Source organism: Dermacentor variabilis, unplaced genomic scaffold, assembly GCF_050947875.1.
Source record: "Dermacentor variabilis isolate Ectoservices unplaced genomic scaffold, ASM5094787v1 scaffold_12, whole genome shotgun sequence".
NCBI lineage: Eukaryota > Metazoa > Arthropoda > Arachnida > Ixodida > Ixodidae > Dermacentor > Dermacentor variabilis.
This window is the reverse complement of record NW_027460280.1, coordinates 10,955,852-10,978,171: the sequence shown is the minus strand read 5'-3', so window position 1 is coordinate 10,978,171 and position 22,320 is coordinate 10,955,852. Positions and strand designations below refer to the sequence as shown.

Here is a 22,320-nt window from a genome sequence, read left to right as displayed (position 1 = left end):
CCTTTTTTGTTGGCACATGCGCTACTTAAACACTGTGGTGGCGTCGAACAAGCGCCAGGTGCTCGCAGAACCCAGGAACATACGCTACATGGAGCGCAATTACGGGACGCACGTGGCCGGGAGGGGGGGCACGAAGTGATTGTGGCCGTTCTACTTACGTTCTTCGTTCTAACTTCATGCGAGTCCTCTTTGAGCCTTTGCTGGGAATTGCTTGTAGCGCTACGTAACTTCGATCGCAGCCTGCGCACGGGATGCTGTACATAGCGCCTGTGATTTTTTCTTTTGGCAGCTTGTCTTTTACGTTTACAAGGGAGTGTCTATTTTTTGTTGGCACATGCGCTAGTTGAACACTGTGGTGGCGTCGAACAAGCGCCAGGTGCTCGCAGATCCCAGGAAAATACGATACATGAGCTCAATTATGGGACCCACGTGGCCGGTCTTCTTTAGTTTAGAGCAGGATCTTTTAGGCCGGACTTTGACGGTTGAAGACAAAATAATCCAGCAACAGTGCGCCGCAGCCGAGGAACGAGCGTGGGTGCGCCTCAGAGCTTCCCTGCAGTGGAATTACCCCCTGAACCTCTTTTAGGCCTGCGGCCAAAATTTTGACGTCATATCCGGCAGGCTGACACTTCCAGAAGCCGCAGTGTCAGCGACATGAATTTAGCCTCGTCCTTTCACGCTCCTGGCAGCTCGCGGACCGGTTGTTTGGAGTGGCGTGGTCGCGCTTATCGTTTTCCTTCGTTGTTTTGCAGCAACTTTGTTTCCGTGCACGATGTGCAGTGGGTGCTAAAATTCCAAATAAGTGTTGCGTACCGGGGTGCACCAGCAAGTACGATACGGGGAAGAGGATACAAGTGTTTTCTCAACCTAAAGACGACGACACATTCGAGAAGCGGCTACGCTCCATTCATAGGAAGGACTTCGCGCCCACTTCGCAGACTAAGGTAAAAATGCTTGATGGTCCTGTTGGGTGCTCCTAGTTTCTCGTACTTGTTAAGCACTTTTACTGTGATACTTCCGAAGCCTTGATAGACGTATTGTGCCAACACGGACTTTAAAGACGCTTACGCAAAGGGGAGAGCATTACTTTATTCTAATAAGTGGCTTCTGAGGCCTTTACGAGGCGTTTGTACATTGCTGCAGTGTCTGCCTGCTATCAAGGCTGCGCGATCAAGAACCTTGGTAACGCTGTTGTACCGGACTCAGTTCGCAAAGTTGGAAATTTTGGACAACCTGTGCATGCTGCCTGAGGAGCGCTGTAGTTCTCGCCACCTGTCGCTTACTATACGTTCCCTTGTAGACATATTGGAAGGAAGCAGTAATGAAGGCAAGAAAAGGGCTGTAAGGTTTATAAAGGAACAGCTACTACTGCTTTCTGCAGAGCGTATTCAGTACATCGTCCAGGTAATGGTGTTTCCGTGCATTCTCCACACAATATCGCCGCATGCCTGTAAGTTTTTGAGAGGAACAAGTACACTAACGTTACCCCGTCTGAGCACTATCAGGAAAGTGTGCTCATCTGTTCAGATGTGCCCAGAAATTGATTCTTGCGATGCAACTTTCCTTCAGTATGCTTCCCGGAGATTTAAACATCTGCAGCCTCATGAACACACCGTGACGTTGATGCTTGACGAAATTCATATCAAGCCTTGTTTTAATTACAAGGGTGGGAACATATGTGGTGCTGCAGTGAATTGCAACGAGGTTGCCACATCAGTACACGCATTTATGGTACAAAGTCTGCTGGGCTCATTCAAGGAGGTAGCACACATTCTTCCGGTAAAAACCATACCGGGCGACCAACTTCATGCCATGCTGAAGAAGGCAATCTTACGCTTAGAAGAGATTGGGTACAGGGTCATAACTGTTGTCTGTGACAATAACTCACTGAACAGGAAGGCAATGAATATGTTTCTGCCAAAGCCGATGCTTCGTCATGTTTACCCACATCCAGCAGACCCAGATCGACCGCTATTTTACATGGCAGATGCTGTGCATAAGAAAGTACATAAGAAATAATTTAAAATTCAAAAATTTAAGTGCATAAGAAATAATTGGCCTAACGAGAAAAATGCAGGCACTTGCCTTTTCTACCCACGCTTCGAGCTTTACAATAATGATGTTCGTCCTGAATTCAGACTGACTACCTCATTTAGGCATTTGAGAGATTTGCTTAAAGATGAGTCATTTCTGCTGCTAAAGTCTGGCTATGACTTGACGTCAAAGGCACTTAATCCAAGCAAATTGGAACGGCAAAACGTTAAGCTGGTACTGCAGGTTTTTAATCCGCACGTAGCCGCAGCCCTGGCAGCTCGCAGTGGTGAAGCCAATTTTCAGCATGCTCCAGCAACAGCAGATTTCATCAAAATCATTCTTCGCTGGTGGAGTATTTTCAACGTAAAGACACCGAATAAAGGCTTCCATCATCGTAATGTTTATGAAGAATCCATGTCATACCATACAGTTGACCCAAAAGTAGCTTTGCTAAATGCTTTCATTGCATGGCTCGACGTCTGGGAATTTTATGGGCATGACACTGGAGTGCTTACCAAGGAGACATTGAGTGCCCTAAGGCTCTCTGCTCAATCCTTGTAATTGGTAAAGTGCTGCATAAGTGACCTTCACTTCAAGTATGTCCTACTAGCGAAAGTCCAAACGGATCCTCTCGAGAGTCGTTTTGGACAGTACCGGCAGAGCGCTGGTGGACAGTACCACATATCAGTTCGAGAACTCTGTGAAACAGACTGAAGGATTCGCCTTCAAAATGCACTCCCAAGGAGGTGCACTGATGACCTCAGATTCATCGAAGAAACAAGCAGTGTCAGAGATGTAGGCGCCTCCTTTAGAGTTCATGTTAGCGATGATGACCTTGACGCGCTCAGAGGACGAATGTCAGTTATTGGTTATGTTGGTGGGTATTGTGGGCATGCTACAATGAAAGTTCTAAAGTGTGAAAGTTACCCAAGACATTTGGTTGTTACTGGAAATGAGACCGAAATGGATGAAGACACCCATTCCTTAATCGCACAACTGGACCGAGGTGGCCTCAAATTTCCTGCTGCCCTTGTGATTACAGTAGTCATGTACACGGAGGCTGTAGCTTGTGACACAAAGTTCCTGCACAGAGAACCAGGGAACTCGCCCGCTCGAGCACACAGCTCTAGCAGACGACATTTGTAGCAGACGACGTCCGCTGCCAATTTGCAATGTCTCGCGCGGTCTTCAAGGAACTGTTCAGCACTCAAGTTGTGCAGCGTCCACTTGTTTGGGATGACAAAATGAAGGATTTTTGCAACAAAGATAAGAGGAGGATTCTTTGGGAAGAAGTTACGGACTGAAGCTGAAGGTACTTGTCGCAAGTGGCGCATACTTCCATATAGTAAATGTCGGCGTCACTCGAATCGTCCATGTCCGTTGGTGTCTCAGAATTACCGCTTGTTTGCATCGGTCTAGAATAACTTTTTTTCTGGGCGAGTTGGTGCATGACTTTTCTAGGAAGTTGCGCCTAAGAAAGAACAAACACAAGAAAACTTTTCGTCTACCTGGTTTGTCCCTGTGTTCGTTCTTCATAGGCGCAACTCGTCCTAAAACATTCCATCTGTCGTTTTCGACTTCCGTTCCTTGGAGCCAGATTGCCCGCACGTGCTATTTTCTTCTTCTTGCCTCTTTTTTCCGCTGATGGTGACCCTATATAAGTCCGGACGAAACGGCAGTCCATACGTTTTGTTCGCAATGCATGCAGGTGCTTTTTTTTCTTTACAACTACGAGCTAGCGTGTTCCCAGTTATTTTGGGTCTTGTTTCTTCCGTTAAAAGGTCACGTACCCAGAGCTCTACAAAGGCCGCAGCCTTTCTACTCAAATACCTTGAGGCAAAAGAGGACGCTTCCTTGAAAGCCGTCTATGGGTCTCTTGCATCCGGGTGGCCGAGATGGCGCCCGAACGCCCTGCGGCATTGGAAAACAGGAGCCGTTGGCAGATGTGCACGCGCTTCAAGCCTACATCGCGGAAGTACGAACCAACTTCCACGTGGCTAATTTTGTGTGCGTGTACTTCGCAAGACTTTTAAGCTGTCGCCAAAAAGAGCTAAAATAGTCATCAATGTTTAAAAAAAATGGTTGTGTTCACCGTTCGATACGCAGTGTTTTTATCTTTTGCAAGGTCTACAGGCACGAAAGTGGAGCACCAACTTAATACACCGATCAAACCCGCAGCTCAAGCGCGCCACAACATGCAAATGCGGAGCAAGGCGCAGCTCTTGAAGACTCCTGAAACCCGCGGCTCACGGGCGCTTTCCATAAGAAACACTGTCCATCACAGCGGCGCGCGTCGCGCCAAAAGGAAGCATGTGAAACGACGCAGCGTCTGTACGCCGAGGTGCTGCTCAGCCAGCCCGACAACCGCCGCGCCGTTGCTTGCATGTGAAACAGGCTTAAACAGCAGATCTCAACTCTCGTGTGATCTTCCCGATCTTCCGTCAAGTTCACGTGACGTGCCAGGTACTTGGCAAACACGATAAACCACACAAACCACGATAAGTGCGTCCGGCCATTTAATACGCATTGCAATACGTTTAAGTTTTCCTACTTCCCTCGCGCTGTGAACGCTTGGAATGCGCTACCAAGCGAAGCTGTAAATAATCCAAATTTAGATCAGTTTTGTTCTCTAGTGGAGCAGCTAATGGAACCTGTATAGCTACTTTTCCTGTTGTAAAACCCCAGAAAGTATCTTGTAGTGTGGTATTATTTTCGGGTGTACATTTTTCTCATGTATAGCATACGATACATAATGCTAGATTTTCTGTTTTCGTGTACGCGAAGCGTAACCATGTGGGTAATATAATATTGATGCACTTGTTGTTGAAAAGTCTTCTGATCTACCTCATGTTTTCCTGTTGTCTTTTTGAGAACTTGTTGTATCTTATTACATGCCCATGATGATGAAAGCCCGCTCCCTGTATGGGTCTGCAAAAGACCTACAGCATTGATAAAGAATTAAATAAATAGGGAAGGCACAGAGCTAAAACACATAATTCAGGGGAAAACTTAGGGAATAAAGATCTTGTGTGACGTCAGAGCATATATTGGTCTTCGTATCCAGCCGGCCTGTGGGGAGACGCATGTCTATTCACGGCAGCCGGTCGCGTCACTCAGAATTATTCTAGTACACTCAAGCATGACTCAACTTAAACCAGAGCAGCGCCAGCCGCGTGGTGGGCGACGGCCTTGTCACATTACTCCATGCACGCTGATAGCACTCGTGTTCCATCGGTGGTGGCCGCCTCCTTTCTTCCTCGCCCACCCCTTCCGTTCTCATCTGTTTTAGCATCAGCGTAATTCCAAATACGCTGCCGGTTAAACCCCCCCCCCCCCCGCAACATCATCATCAGCCTGGCTACGCCCACTGCAGGGCAAAGGCCTCTCCCATACTTCTCCAAGTACCCCGGCCATGTGCTAATTGTGGCCATGTTGTCCCTGCGAACTCTGTCCACCTAACTTTCTGCCGCCCCCAGCTACGCTTCCCTTCTCTTGGAATCCAGTCCGTAACCCTAATCACCATCGCTTATCTTCCCTCCTCATTACATGCCCTGCCCTTGCCCCATTTATTTTTCTTCATTTCAACTAAGATGTCATTAACTCGCGTTTGTTCCCTCCCCCAATCTGCTCTCTTCTTATCCCCCCCCTTTTATCCCCCCTTTCCATAGCTCGTTGCGTAGGCCTCAATTTAACTCAATTTAGTAGAACGCTTTTCGTAAGCCTCCTGGTTTATGCCCCGTAGGTGAGTACTGGTAAGACACAGCTGTTATACACTTTTGTCTTGAGGGATAATGGCAACCTGCTGTTCATGATCTGAGAATGCCTGCCAAACACACCCCAACCCATTCTTATTCTTCCGATTCTTTCAGTCTCATGATCCGGATCCGCCGTCACTACCAGCCCTAAGTAGATGTATTCCCTTACCACTTCCAGTGCCTCACTACCTATCGTAAACTGCTGTTCTCTTCCGAGACTGTTAAACATTACTTTAGTTTTCTGCAGATTAATTTTTAGACCCACCCTTCTGCTTTGCCTCTCCAGGTCAGTGAGCATGCGTTGCAATTGGTCCCTGAGTTACTAAGCAATGTAATATCATCAGCGACTCGCAAGTTACTAAGGTATTCTCGATTAACTCTTATCCCCAATTCTTCCGAATCCAGGTCTCTGAATACCTCCTGTAAAGCTGTGAATAGCATTGGAGAGATCGTATTTCCCTGCCTGACGCCTTTCTTTATTGGGATTTTGTTGCTTTCTTTATGGCGGAGCCGCTGTAGATATCTTTCAGTATTTTTACATACGGCTCGTCTACACCCTGATTCCGTAATGCTTGCATGACTGCTGAGGTTTCGACTTAATCAAAAGCCTTCTCGTAATCATTGAAAGGTATATATAAGGGTTGGTTATATTTCGCACATTTCTCTGTCACGTGATTGATAGTCTGAATATAGTATATTGTTGAGTAGCCTTTACGAAGTGCTGTCTGGTATTTTGGTTCACAGAAGTCTAAGGTGTTCCTGGTTTTATTTGCGATTACCTTAGTAAATACTTTGTAGGCAACGGATAGTAAGCTGATCGGTCTATAATTTTTCAAGCCTTTGGCGCCCCCTTTCTTATGGATTAAGATTATGTTGGCGTTCTTGCAAGATTCCGGTATGCTCGAGGTCATGAGGCATTGCGTATACAAGGAGGCCAGTTTTTCCACAATAATCTGCCCACCATCCTTCAACAAATCTGCTGTTACCTGATCCTCCCCAGCTGCCTTCCCGCTTTGCATAGCTCCCAAGGGTTTCTTTACTTCTTCCGGCTTTACTTGTGGGATGTCAAATTCCTCTAGACTATCCCCTCTTCCATCATCGTCGTGGGTGCCACTGGTAGTGTATAAATTTCTACAGAACTCCTTAGCAACTTGAACTATTTTATCCATATTAGTAATGATATTGTCGTTCGGTCTCTTAACGCACAGATCTGATTCTTGCCAATTCCAAGTTTCTTCTTCATTGCTTTTAGGTTTGCCCCGTTCCTGAGAGCATGTTCAATTCTATTCATATTATACTTCCTTATGTCAGCTATCTTACGCTTGTTGATTAACATGTTGTTGATTACGGTTGTTGATTAACGTGGCAGGGGTGCTCCCGCACGTCCACTACGCGGGCGTGAATGGTCCTATTCTTCAGGACCTGACACCTAGTGCAAGTGCACTGGTGAATTAGCTCACATTTTAAGAGTAAAGTGAACGCGGAAATAGGAGAGTTGACGCAAACATATGACATGCAAACATGATAGTCATCAACTATTGTTTGTACAAGTGAGGAAACGTGTTTGTCATAGGGAAACTAAAAAAAAACGCTTCTGGGAGGACAACTATTCTTGTGTGGTCGAACAAGATAGGTCAGGTCCTTACAAAATACTTTGGAGGCCATATGCTATATATATATATATATATATATATATATATATATATATATATATATATATATATATATATATATATATATATATACGAGGAAATCTGTGAAAAATACAGATTAATACAATAATTAATCGCTAATAATTAAACACACATTTGTTTTTGTTTTCGACGTGGTGGTCGGCCGAAGATTCGCCTTTCTCAAAATTACGTTTATTCTAATATTTCACGAATTGCAAGAAACACAAATTTTTAAACTATAAGTATAGATATAATGGACGAACTTTAGGTGATACCGTTCAAAGGGTTTGCACCAAATAAATATTTCTAGCAACCGGTGCTGAATGATATCCTATGTACATCCACAATACGTTATCTGGTAGTCTAACAATGATGTAGATGCTACGTCCTAGCCACGCTTTTTCTTATAAAAACGGCACGTACGCGAGACGTAACAAGTACGTGACTTCAAGACGTTGACGTTTGGATCATTTATAGACGTGGAAGAGACGTTCGTGTTTCATAGGTGTCACAACGTGACGTTTTGGTGACCGCCTCTGTGGTGTCGTTCTGTGCACACCAGTGAGGATGGCCTGTACGTGCAGGAGAGACCCCGCCAGCGGCCTGCCTGGACGCCAGCAGCGCGCACGAAGACGAGGTGGGCCGCCTTTCTCTGCCCGGGCTGCGATCCGGCGGTCTGTATCACGTGAACGCTCTCACATCCCCATGACAATTTCGAAGGGAACGGCATCAGCGAAAGTATTTTATTTGCCTACTTTATTAGGGTTTGGCGTGGTTGCTGCTGCCGAGTCGGTCGGTCTTTCGCCTAATGTTCTAGCTTGTGTAACACAACCGCATTGCCATACGCCTTACATCGCCTTAGCACTGCCTGACGCCGCCGGCATTATCGTTGCCGGCGGCGTAAGGGCGGCACCCCAGAAAACATATTTTCCCATTTCTTTTTTGTGACGTTGCAGTGAGGTAACAGCAATTGCTGCATGTGCTCTACGGCACGCGCAATTGCACTCCAAATGTTAAGAACACAATCCTCAGACAGAGTAAATTTGCTCGGCAGTGAAGCGATCGGAGAATTCAGGGGTTACTCTCATTGCCAGGTTAGCCAGATGAAACTATCGATACCGTCTCAGCGGCGTCTCCGCTGCGCGTAGGTAGCCACAACAGCTGTGTTTCTCGTGCATATTGCCGTAGGCAAGAAATGGTGCGAGCAACCGACGCTCTAGAATTTCATTCACGTCGGTTCGCTGTCTCTCACGGTGAATTGTTGGCACGTCTATTAGCAAGTGCCGAACAATTCCATATACGGGGCGTCCCAGCTAACTTTAGCCAGAGTTTAAAAATATGCGAATGCCACGTAGCTGGACAGAACCAAGGTAATGTTTGCCGTCGCTTGGAGTTACTCAAATTATTTTTTTTTATTTCGCCTAATTAGATTAGCCGTAATTAATTATTCAACTTCTCAAATATTATAGTTAGACGAAAAGTGTCAATGAGAAAATTGTAGAACGACATGAAAAACTGCCGATACAGCTTTCCGTTGCTAAATACGTGCTATGTAAGAGGGTTTTCCGACCATGAAAGAAGCCAGCAAATGCACGCAAATTTGCCGCGCGACTGGCCGCTCGAGGCACTTTGCGTGCATTCGCGGGCTTCTTTCACGCTCAGAAAAACACTTTTATGTAACACGTATTCAGCGACAAACGGATGTATCTGGAGCTTTTCATGACGTTATACAATTTTATCATTCACACTTTTTGTCTAATTATAATATTTGGGAAGTTGAATAATTAATTACGGCTAATCTAATTAGGCGAAATACAAAAATATTTGACTATCTCTAAGCGACGGCAAACAACATAGCATGCTTCTTCTGTACAGCTACGTGGCATTTGCATATTTTAAAACTCTGGCTAAAGTTAGCTGGGACACACTGTATAGTTCAATAGCGTATTTAGTACTGCAACTGATGACTTTCTCGCTACCACCTACACTAGAATAACAAATGTTTCAAATATTATTAGTTACACTGAAGTGCTCTCAATACTACTTAGCTTGAAAATTAAGAGTTCCTTTGGGCCCGATAATATACGAAATGTTTTTGTTCGCCGATAAACCTCTCACAAAGTACCTTGCCATCGTATTTCATGCTTCCTTGTCGTGTTCGAGCTTGTGGTAGGACTCGAGGACAGCCCTGTGGTGCCCATTTTTAAGAAAGGCGGCCGACTACATTTGCAAAACTACTGCCCCATCTCATTAATGTTAACTTACTGTAAACAAATTGAGCATATGATTGCAAAAGTCCTAAATAAGTTTCTTGAAGAGAACAATATTCTAACCGATTCTCAACATGGTTTTATAATGGGATATTCTATAGTAATATAATGCAATTAGTCACGGGTAAAGCGAGAGATGGAAATTAAATACGATGAGCAAAACGAGAATAAGGTATTAGCAGGAACCCATGTTTCGACAAGTGTACTTTTCTTTTTCAAGGCTTTGAAACAGACAAGTCTATTTGCCGAAACGTTGGTTCCCGCTTTTACCTCGTTCTCGTTTTGCTCAACAACTACTCACGGTCTTTCACACTTTTGTTTGCTCAAATGAAATATAAACAAACCGATTAAATTTTTAAAGATTTTTTAAAGCTTTCCATATGGTAACCTTATCCAAACTAACATATAAGGCAAAAACTTTGGCGTACTAAAACTACTTGTTTCTTGGATAGCTGAACAATTGAACTGGATGTAGGTGGGCATCACTCGGTCAGTGTTCGAGTCACATCTGGGGTACCACAGGCAAATGTAGTGGGCCCTTTGTTGTTCCTCCTCTAAGTGAATGACATTGTTGATGCTATAAAGCCGAATGTTCAAACAAGATCATTTGCAGACGATTTTGTCTTGCTTAAAGAAATTACCCACACTAGTCACCAAGATCATCTGAATGATAGTCTCAGTTAAATTTTCTATTGGTACACTCAATGGGGGATAACGTTGAATGTAAAAAGCGTTTTTCTTCCAATTTCCCGCAATAAAACATCTCACTCATATGTTAAGCTCCTCTGCACTTAAACAAGTTAGTAAATATAAATATTTAGGTGTCACCCTTAGCAGCAACCTGTCCTGCAACTTTCATATGAGCAATATATCTTCCTCTGCCTGCCGTAAATTGTACTTTCCCTAATGCAAGATTAGACACGCCCCATCCTCCGTTAAAGTACTCGCTTATAAATACTTCATTTGACCGAAACGCAAGCACGCCTCTATTATCTGGGATCCCTACACTATATGTAACATAAAGAAACTTCAACTCCAAAGACAGACTATCAGGTTTGTTCACAACAAAGTTTCGACATTCGACTCTCCAGCTGAACTAATGAGGTCAAATATATTACCTGCACTTGAATCGCGGCGAAAAAATTAGGCTGCACTTTTTTTCTCAGTTACCTAATAACAAACTGGCACTCGACCCGGCAATATATCTTCTCGCCAACATCATGAAACGGCCTAAGCCCCTATTTTTCCCTAACCAACTTATTTAAACAGTCTTTCTTTCCAAGCATTATCAATAACTGGAATGACTTGCCTTTACAAAAGTTGTATCAGCATTGTTTGCTTTTACTATCAGCTTTATTTAGGTATTGTTGCCGCATTTTGTTGTAATTGTGATTGTAATTGTACTTGTTGCTGTAATTCTGGTGACCTAATTGTCTATGTTATCCACCCTGCATGCATGTCACGTTCGCAATACGTATTCAAATAAATAAATAAATAAATAAATAAATAAATAAATAAATAAATAAATAAATAAATAACAGTCGATACAGTCTCAGCTGCGCGTCCATAGTACACATGCTAGTACGCATGCGGTAGCAGTGTTGCTCACACATAGGCTATAGCCGTGAGGAAGAAACTGCGCGAAGGATGGGCCACGTACGATGAGTTGATCTGTAGAATTCATTTCACATAGGTTCCCTGGCTATCACGGATAATTATATGGATATGTATTGGCACAGTCTTAGCTGCTTTTCTACAGTATGACGGTGGCAACGGAAGCGGTGTTGCGCATAGCTGGGCTATTATCGTTGGGATGAAATTGCGCCATGAATGCGCAACGTAAGTTTAGTTGGGCTCTAGAATTTTATTCTTGCGCGTACGTTGATTGTCGGGAAGAATAATTGGCATTTCTATGAGCGATAACAATCAACAACATCTCAGGGGTGTCTCTATAGTAATGTGGTTGCAACGGTAGCTCTGTTGCGCATACATAAGCTATTGATGCAGCCACGAGACTGCGCGAAGCGTGTTCTGCGTAAGTTGAACTTAGCGGTCTCGTTTCATTCACGCAGGTTGGTTGCCCCTCATGGATAAATTTAGGCGCATCTATTAGCAACCACAACTTGCACCGTCGCAGCGGCGCCTCAATAGCGGTTTCATTGCAACGCAAGCTGTGTTGTGCATAGCTGGGCTATAATCGTTGGGAAGAGAAAGCACGAATTATATGCACAAGTACGTTTTGTGGGGCTGAAGAATTTCCTTCGTGTTCTTGCAGTTTGCTTTTTGTGAAGAATCATTGGCATTTCTAAGGGAAATAACAACAAACAGCATTTCAGGGGCTTGTCTTATGTATGCCGGTCGCCATGGTAGCTGCGTTGCGCATACACAAGCTATATCTGCAGGCACGACGCGGCGTGGAGTATTCACAGAGCAAGTTCAATTTAGCGGTCTCGTTTCATTCACGAAGGTTGGTTGCCCCTCATGGATAATTTTAGGCACATGTATTAGCAACCACAACTTGCCCCGTCTCAGCGGCGCCTCAATAGCAGTTTCATTGCAACGCTAGCTGTGTTGTGCATAGCTGGGCTATAATCGTTGGGAAGAAAAAGCACGAAGTATATGCACATGTACGTTTACTGGGGCTGTAGAATTTCCTTCGTGTTCTTGCAGTTTGCTTTTTGTGAAGAATCATTGGCATTTCTATGGGAAATAACAACAAACAGCATTTCAGGGGCTTGTATTATGTATGCCGGTCGCCATGGTAGCTGCGTTGCGCTTACACAAGCTATATCATCAGGCACGGGGCGGCGTGGTGTATTCACAGAGTAAGTTCAATTTAGCGGTCTCGTTTCATTCACGTAGGTTGGTTGCCCCTCATGGATAATTTTAGGCACATATATTAGGAACCACAACTTGCACCGTCTCAGCGGCGCCTCAAAAGCAGTTTCATTGCAACGCAAGCTGTGTTGTGCATAGCTGGGCTATAATCGTTGGGAAGAGAAAGCACGAAGTATATGCACATGTATGTTTAGTGGGGCTGTAGAATTTCCTTCGTGTTCTTGCCGTTTGCTTTTTGTGAAAAATCATTGGCATTTCTATGGGAAATAACAGCAAACAGCATTTCAGGGGCTTGTCTTATGTATGCCGGTTGCCATGGTAGCTGCGTTGCGCATGCACAAGCTATCTCTGCAGGCACGAGGCGGCATGGAATATTCACAGAGCAAGATCAATTTAGCGGTCTCGTTTCATTCACGAAAGTTGGTTGCCCCTCATGGATAATTTTAGGCACATGTATTAGCAACCACAACGTGCCCCGCCTCAGCGGCGCCTCAATAGCAGTTTCATTGCAACGCAAGCTGTGTTGTGCATAGCTGGGCTATAATCGTTGGGAAGAGAAAGTACGAAGTATATGTACAGGTATGTTTAGTCGGGCTGTAGAATTTCCTTTGTGTCCTTGCAGTTTGCTTTTTGTGAAGAATCATTGGCATTTCTATGCGAAATAACAACAAACAGAATTTCAGGGGGTTGTCTTATGTATGCCGGCGCCATGGTAGCTGCGTTGCGCATAGATAACTATTGCTGCAGGCACGAGGCGGCGTGGAGTATTCACAGAGCAAGTTCAATTTAGCGGTCCCATTGCATTCACGAAGGTTGGTTGCCGCTCATGGATAAATTTAGGCGCATCTATTAGCAACCACAACTTGCCCCGTCTCAGCGGCGCCTCAATAGCAGTTTCATTGCAACGCAAGCTGTGTTGTGCATAGCTGGGCTATAATCGTTGGGAAGAAAAAGCACGAAGTATATGCACAGGTATGTTTAGTGGGGCTGTAGAATTTCCTTCGTGTCCTTGCAGTTTGCTTTTTGTGAAGAATCATTGGCATTTCTATGCGAAATAACAACAAACAGAATTTCAGGGGGTTGTCTTATGTATGCCGGTCGCCATGGTAGCTGCGTTGCGCATAGATAACTATTGCTGCAGGCACGAGGCGGCGTGGAGTATTCACAGAGCAAGTTCAATTTAGCGGTCCCATTTCATTCACGAAGGTTGGTTGCCGCTGATGGATAAATTTAGGCGCATTTATTAGCAACCACAACTTGCCCCATCTCAGCGGCGCCTTAATAGCAATTTCATTGCAACGCAAGCTGTGTTGTGCATAGCTGGGCTATAATCGTTGGGAAGAGAAAGCACGAAGTATATGCACATGTATGTTTAGAGGGGCTGTAGAATTTCCTTCGTGTTCTTGCCGTTTGCTTTTTGTGAAGAATCATTGGCATTTCTATGGGAAATAACAGCAAACAGCATTTCAGGGGCTTGTCTTATGTATGCCGGTTGCCATGGTAGCTGCGTTGCGCTTACACAAGCTATATCATCAGGCACGGGGCGGCGTGGAGTATTCACAGAGCAAGTTCAATTTAGCGGTCTCGTTTCATTCACCTAGGTTGGTTGCCCCTCACTGATAATTTTAGGCACATCTATTAGCAACCATAGCCGAAATGCCCGTGGATAAATGGAAATGCTCTAACCGCGTTAGCTGAAAAAGAACTAGCCTGGGCGCGTTTTCGGCGCTCACCTAATAATCAGTATCTTCGTGAAGCTTATAAGATGGCTCGCAATAAAGTCACTGCTGTGCTTAGAGGTGCCAGGCGACAGCACTTCCAAGGTAAATTTTCTGAATTTAGAAATAGCCCGTCCAAGACTTGGTCCGTGGTTAACGAATTAAGGGGTCGTCCCCGGAAAGGCGCATACCAAACTATTGCGAAGAATTTCGGTCCACCATCTATAACGTTAGCAGACCAGTTTAATTCCTTTTTCTCGTCTACTGCAGCAAGCTTGTCCGGTAATACGGCTAGTTATTGTATGCCACAATCGGTAGTTGACTCTGCATTCCTGCCTGAGTGTACCGAGGATGATATTCGCTGTATTTTATTTAACTTAAAACAGCACAAGTCGATTGGATTAGATGGTGTATCTGTGGACGTCCTTCGCAGAAATTTCGAGGCCCTGAAGAATGTTTTTTTAGCAATTATAAATAACATTATAACCACAAAAGAAATACCGCCTGGCCTCAAGGAAGCGCTTGTAGTTCCTGTCTTCAAAAGTGGACAGGTCAATGTTGTCACAAATTACAGGCCAATTTCGATACTTTCGTGCATTGCTCTTATAGTTGAAAAGCATAATTTTCACGTAATGCAGAGCTTCATTGATGCGCACAACATAATGTCGCCTAATCAGTACGGATTTACTTGTGGGCGTGGCACTAGATTAGCATTAGATGAATTAACTGATTTCCTCAATAGTACTCTTGAAATTAGTGCATTCGCTTGTGCATTATTTCTAGATGTATCAAAAGCTTTTGACTCCGTCAACCATGAAATTTTACTTTGTAAACTTCATAGCTATGGCTTCCGAGGGCCTTTTCTAACTTTCCTTGTGAATTATTTGCACGGTCGAATTCAAGTAGTAGTTCTCGGAAATATTAAAAGCAAACCTAGACAGTTGAGCGCTGGAGTTCCCCAAGGGTCGATTTTAGCTCCCCTTTTATTCAACTTGTACGTTAATGATCTCAGTCAAGCAATTTTTGGCTGTCGGGTGTTTCAATACGCAGATGACACGCTTTTAGTATCTCGTCATACTAATTACCATCAAGCCGTGGCTGAATTACAAACTCACACTACAAATGTTATCAGTTGGTACCGTAAAAACTTAATTTCTATTAACCAGAATAAAACTAAATTAGTATGCTTTCACGATCCGCTGAAATCTATTCCTGTCATCACTCCACTGTTTCTTCATTCTCCTCTGTGTAACAATTGCTCTTGCTCTCCTATTCCATACCTCTCAAGTGTCAATTATCTCGGTGTTCATTTCGATTCTAACATGTCCTGGAACACTCACTTGGCTAACGTTTGTGAAAGGCTGCGCAAAATAGCCTGCCTACTTCATTCTATTAAAGCACTATGCCCAATTTACGTAAGGAAAACAATCGCACATGCATTAGCGTACAGTGTGCTGAGATATGGAATCTGTTCTTTTTATTTCTGTTCAGTGTTTTGGCGCAATAAAGTTGATTCTTTACTAAAATCCATAATTCGGGCGGTGATGTATGGTGTGCACATTACTAACAATTCCAGTCTTTTTTCATGCTCGCATATGCCCTCGTTCAGGCTGTTATTCAAAGAAACGGTAATCCTTTTGTATATATGGAACAATGAGTTCTGCCTCCCGTATGTCCCCGCCAGAGCATTACGTACACGCGACCGCTTTACCTTACCAAGAGTACGGACAAGATATGGCAAACGTGTCCGTGCCTTCTATGTACCTGATGCATTAAATGACCTGCCAGATAAAGTTTTATCTTCCAGCACACGGAAAGAAGTCAAATCTTATATTTTTGATTTGTATGTGTAATTTGGTTTCTTTCCTTTCTTTCTTTCTTTCTTTCTTTCTTTCTTTCGTTCTCTCTTTAGTTTTATTTTGAGTCTTGTACATAATTGATTTACTGTGCCGCTCCCTGGCTTGCTCCATTCTGCCGAGCGCTGCCCCACAAGCCCATTGTTGGCTTGGGCAGGCTCGTATTTGTATGTTATTTTCGAAATAAATAAATAATTTATATATATAAATTGCATCGTCTCAGCGGCGCCTCAATAGCAGTTTCATTGCAACGCAAGCTGTGTTGTGCATAGCTGGGCTATAATCGTTGGGAAGAAAAAGCACGAATTATATGCACAAGTACGTTTAGTGGGGCTGTACAATATTCTCCGTGTTCTTGCAGTTTGCTTTTTGTGAAGAATCATTGGAATTTCTAAGGGAAATAACAACAAACTGCATTTCAGGGGCTTGTCTTATGTGTGCCGGTTGCCATGGTAGCTGCGTTGCGCATACACAAGCTATCTCTGTAGGCACGAGGCGGCATGGAATATTCACAGAGCAAGATCAATTTAGCGGTCTCGTTTCATTCACGAAGGTTAGTTGCCGCTCATGGATAATATTAGGCACATGTATTAGCAACCACAACTTGCCCCGTCTCAGCGGCGCCTCAAAAGCAGTTTCATTGCAACGCAAGCTGTGTTGTGCATAGCTGGGCTATAATCGTTGGGAAGAAAAAGCACGAAGTATATGCACATGTACGTTTACTGGGGCTGTAGAATTTCCTTCGTGTTCTTGCAGTTTGCTTTTTGTGAAGAATCATTGGCATTTCTATGGGAAATAACAACAAACAGCATTTCAGGGGCTTGTATTATGTATGCCGGTCGCCATGGTAGCTGCGTTGCGCTTACACAAGCTATATCATCAGGCACGGGGCGGCGTAGAGTATTCACAGAGCAAGTTCAATTTAGCGGTCTCGTTTCATTCACCTAGGTTGGTTGCCCCTCATGGATAATTTTAGTCACATCTATTAGCAACCATAAATTGCATCGTCTCAGCGGCGCCTCAATAGCGGTTTCATTGCAACGTAAGCTGTGTTGTGCATAGCTGGGCTATAATCGTTGGGAAGAGAAAGCACGAAGTATATGCACATGTACGTTTACTGGGGCTGTAGAATTTCCTTCGTGTTCTTGCAGTTTGCTTTTTGTGAAGAATCATTGGCATTTCTATGGGAAATAACAACAAACAGCATTTCAGGGGCTTGTATTATGTATGCCGGTCGCCATGGTAGCTGCGTTGCGCATACACAAGCTATATCATCAGGCACGGGGCGGCGTGGAGTATTCACAGAGCAAGTTCAATTTAGCGGTATCGTTTCATTCATGAAGGTTGGTTGCCCCTCATGGATAATTTTAGGCACATCTATTAGCAACCATAAATTGCATCGTCTCAGCGGCGCCTCAATAGCGGTTTCATTGCAACGTAAGCTGTGTTGTGCATAGCTGGGCTATAATCGTTGGGAAGAGAAAGCACGAATTATATGCACAAGTACGCTTAGTGGGGCTGTAGAATATTCTTCGTGTTCTTGCAGTGTGCTTTTTGTGAAGAATCATTGGCATTTCTAAGGGAAATAACAACAAACAGCATTTCAGGGGCTTGTCTTATGTATGCCGGTTGCCATGGTAGCTGCGTTGCGCTTACACAAGCTATATCATCAGGCACGGGGCGGCGTGGAGTATTCACAGAGCAAGTTCAATTTAGCGGTCTCGTTTCATTCACCTAGGTTGGTTGCCCCTCATGGATAATTTTAGGCACATCTATTAGCAACCATAAATTGCATCGTCTCAGCGGCTCCTCAATAGCGGTTTCATTGCAACGCAAGCTGTGTTGTGCATAGCTGGGCTATAATCGTTGGGAAGAGAAAGCACGAAGTATATGCACATGTACGCTTAGTGGGGCTGTAGAATATTCTTCGTGTTCTTGCAGTTTGCTTTTTGTGAAGAATCATTGGCATTTCTAAGGGAAATAACAACAAACAGCATTTCAGGGGCTTGTCTTATGTATGCCGGTTGCCATGGTAGCTGCGTTGCGCTTACACAAGCTATATCATCAGGCACGGGGCGGCGTGGAGTATTCACAGAGCAAGTTCAATTTAGCGGTCTCGTTTCATTCACCTAGGTTGGTTGCCCCTCATGGATAAATTTAGGCACATCTATTAGCAACCATAAATTGCATCGTCTCAGCGGCGCCTCAATAGCGGTTTCATTGCAACGTAAGCTGTGTTGTGCATAGCTGGGCTATAATCGTTGGGAAGAGAAAGCACGAAGTATATGCACATGTACGCTTAGTGGGGCTGTAGAATATTCTTCGTGTTCTTGCAGTTTGCTTTTTGTGAAGAATCATTGGCATTTCTAAGGGAAATAACTACAAACAGCATTTCAGGGGCTTGTCTTATGTATGCCGGTTGCCATGGTAGCTGCGTTGCGCTTACACAAGCTATATCATCAGGCACGGGGCGGCGTGGAGTATTCACAGAGCAAGTTCAATTTAGCGGTCTCGTTTCATTCACCTAGGTTGGTTGCCCCTCATGGATAATTTTAGGCACATCTATTAGCAACCATAAATTGCATCGTCTCAGCGGCGCCTCAATAGCGGTTTCATTGCAACGCAAGCTGTGTTCTGCATAGCTGGGCTATAATCGTTGGGAAGAGAAAGCACGAATTATATGCACAAGTTCGTTTACTGGGGCTGTAGAATTTTCTTCGTGTTCTTGCAGTTTGCTTTTTGTGAAGAATCATTGTCATTTCTAAGGGAAATAACAACAAACAGCATTTCAGGGGCTTGTCTTATGTATGCCGGTTTCCATGGTAGCTGCGTTGCGCTTACACAAGCTATATCATCAGGCACGGGGCGGCGTGGAGTATTCACAGAGCAAGTTCAATTTAGCGGTCTCGTTTCATTCACCTAGGTTGGTTGCCCCTCATGGATAATTTTAGGCACATCTATTAGCAACCATAAATTGCATCGTCTCAGCGGCGCCTCAATAGCGGTTTCATTGCAACGCAAGCTGTGTTCTGCATAGCTGGGCTATAATCGTTGGGAAGAGAAAGCACGAATTATATGCACAAGTTCGTTTACTGGGGCTGTAGAATTTTCTTCGTGTTCTTGCAGTTTGCTTTTTGTGAAGAATCATTGGCATTTCTAAGGGAAATAACAACAAACAGCATTTCAGGGGCTTGTCTTATGTATGCCGGTTGCCATGGTAGCTGCGTTGCGCTTACACAAGCTATATCATCAGGCACGGGGCGGCGTGGAGTATTCACAGAGCAAGTTCAATTTAGCGGTCTCGTTTCATTCACCTAGGTTGGTTGCCCCTCATGGATAATTTTAGGCACATCTATTAGCAACCATAAATTGCATCGTCTCAGCGGCGCCTCAATAGCGGTTTCATTGCAACGCAAGCTGTGTTCTGCATAGCTGGGCTATAATCGTTGGGAAGAGAAAGCACGAATTATATGCACAAGTTCGTTTACTGGGGCTGTAGAATATTCTTCGTGTTCTTGCAGTTTGCTTTTTGTGAAGAATCATTGTCATTTCTAAGGGAAATAACAACAAACAGCATTTCAGGGGCTTGTCTTATGTATGCCGGTTTCCATGGTAGCTGCGTTGCGCTTACACAAGCTATATCATCAGGCACGGGGCGGCGTGGAGTATTCACAGAGCAAGTTCAATTTAGCGGTCTCGTTTCATTCACCTAGGTTGGTTGCCCCTCATGGATAATTTTAGGCACATCTATTAGCAACCATAAATTGCACCGTCTCAGCGGCGCCTCAATAGCGGTTTCATTGCAACGTAAGCTGTGTTGTGCATAGCTGGGCTATAATCGTTGGGAAGAGAAAGCACGAAATATATGCACATGTACGCTTAGTGGGGCTGTAGAATATTCTTCGTGTTCTTGCAGTTTGCTTTTTGTGAAGAATCATTGGCATTTCTAAGGGAAATAACAACAAACAGCATTTCAGGGGCTTGTCTTATGTATGCCGGTTGCCATGGTAGCTGCGTTGCGCTTACACAAGCTATATCTGCAGGCACGAGGCGGCGTGGAGTATTCACAGAGCAAGTTCAATTTAGCGGTCTCGTTTCATTCACCTAGGTTGGTTGCCCCTCATGGATAATTTTAGGCACATCTATTAGCAACCATAAATTGCATCGTCTCAGCGGCGCCTCAATAGCGGTTTCATTGCAACGCAAGCTGTGTTGTGCATAGCTGGGCTATAATCGTTGGGAAGAGAAAGCACGAAGTATATGCACATGTACGCTTAGTGGGGCTGTAGAATATTCTTCGTGTTCTTGCAGTTTGCTTTTTGTGAAGAATCATTGGCATTTCTAAGGGAAATAACAACAAACAGCATTTCAGGGGCTTGTCTTATGTATGCCGGTTGCCATGGTAGCTGCGTTGCGCTTACACAAGCTATATCATCAGGCACGGGGCGGCGTGGAGTATTCACAGAGCAAGTTCAATTTAGCGGTCTCGTTTCATTCACCTAGGTTGGTTGCCCCTCATGGATAATTTTAGGCACATCTATTAGCAACCATAAATTTCATCGTCTCAGCGGCGCCTCAATAGCGGTTTCATTGCAACGTAAGCTGTGTTGTGCATAGCTGGGCTATAATCGTTGGGAAGAGAAAGCACGAAGTATATGCACATTTACGCTTAGTGGGGCTGTAGAATATTCTTCGTGTTCTTGCAGTTTGCTTTTTGTGAAGAATCATTGGCATTTCTAAGGGAAATAACAACAAACAGCATTTCAGGGGCTTGTCTTATGTATGCCGGTTGCCATGGTAGCTGCGTTGCGCTTACACAAGCTATATCATCAGGCACGGGGCGGCGTGGAGTATTCACAGAGCAAGTTCAATTTAGCGGTCTCGTTTCATTCACCTAGGTTGGTTGCCCCTCATGGATAATTTTAGGCACATCTATTAGCAACCATAAATTGCATCGTCTCAGCGGCGCCTCAATAGCGGTTTCATTGCAACGCAAGCTGTGTTCTGCATAGCTGGGCTATAATCGTTGGGAAGAGAAAGCACGAATTATATGCACAAGTTCGTTTACTGGGGCTGTAGAATTTTCTTCGTGTTCTTGCAGTTTGCTTTTTGTGAAGAATCATTGTCATTTCTAAGGGAAATAACAACAAACAGCATTTCAGGGGCTTGTCTTATGTATGCCGGTTTCCATGGTAGCTGCGTTGCGCTTACACAAGCTATATCATCAGGCACGGGGCGGCGTGGAGTATTCACAGAGCAAGTTCAATTTAGCGGTCTCGTTTCATTCACCTAGGTTGGTTGCCCCTCATGGATAATTTTAGGCACATCTATTAGCAACCATAAATTGCATCGTCTCAGCGGCGCCTCAATAGCGGTTTCATTGCAACGCAAGCTGTGTTCTGCATAGCTGGGCTATAATCGTTGGGAAGAGAAAGCACGAATTATATGCACAAGTTCGTTTACTGGGGCTGTAGAATTTTCTTCGTGTTCTTGCAGTTTGCTTTTTGTGAAGAATCATTGTCATTTCTAAGGGAAATAACAACAAACAGCATTTCAGGGGCTTGTCTTATGTATGCCGGTTTCCATGGTAGCTGCGTTGCGCATACACAAGCTATATCATCAGGCACGGGGCGGCGTGGAGTATTCACAGAGCAACTTCAATTTAGCGGTCTCGTTTCATTCACCTAGGTTGGTTGCCCCTCATGGATAATTTTAGGCACATCTATTAGCAACCATAAATTGCACCGTCTCAGCGGCGCCTCAATAGCGGTTTCATTGCAACGCAAGCTGTGTTCTGCATAGCTGGGCTATAATCGTTGGGAAGAGAAAGCACGAATTATATGCACAAGTTCGTTTACTGGGGCTGTAGAATTTTCTTCGCGTTCTTGCAGTTTGCTTTTTGTGAAGAATCATTGTCATTTCTAAGGGAAATAACAACAAACAGCATTTCAGGGGCTTGTCTTATGTATGCCGGTTTCCATGGTAGCTGCGTTGCGCATACACAAGCTATATCTGCAGGCAGGAGGCGGCGTGGAGTATTCACAGAGCAAATTCAATTAAGCGGTCTCGTTTCATTCACGAAGATTGGTTGCCCCTCATGGATAATTTTAGGCACATCTATTAGCAACCACAACTTTCATCGTCTCAGCGGCGCCTCAATAGCAGTTTCATTGCAA

The 22,320-nt window shown here is 44.3% G+C and overlaps 1 protein-coding gene across 1 annotated transcript in view; it reads left to right on the top strand.

Annotated features, from left to right (window-relative positions):
• Positions 1 to 22,320, top strand: part of LOC142566076 (coiled-coil domain-containing protein 125-like) — a 410,736-nt gene that overhangs the window by 32,428 nt on the left and 355,988 nt on the right. Inside the window, exon 2 of the mRNA XM_075676817.1 lies at positions 8,047 to 8,099. Within this exon, the coding sequence (XP_075532932.1) occupies positions 8,047 to 8,099 (53 nt within the window). The remainder of the gene's footprint in view (positions 1 to 8,046; positions 8,100 to 22,320) is intronic.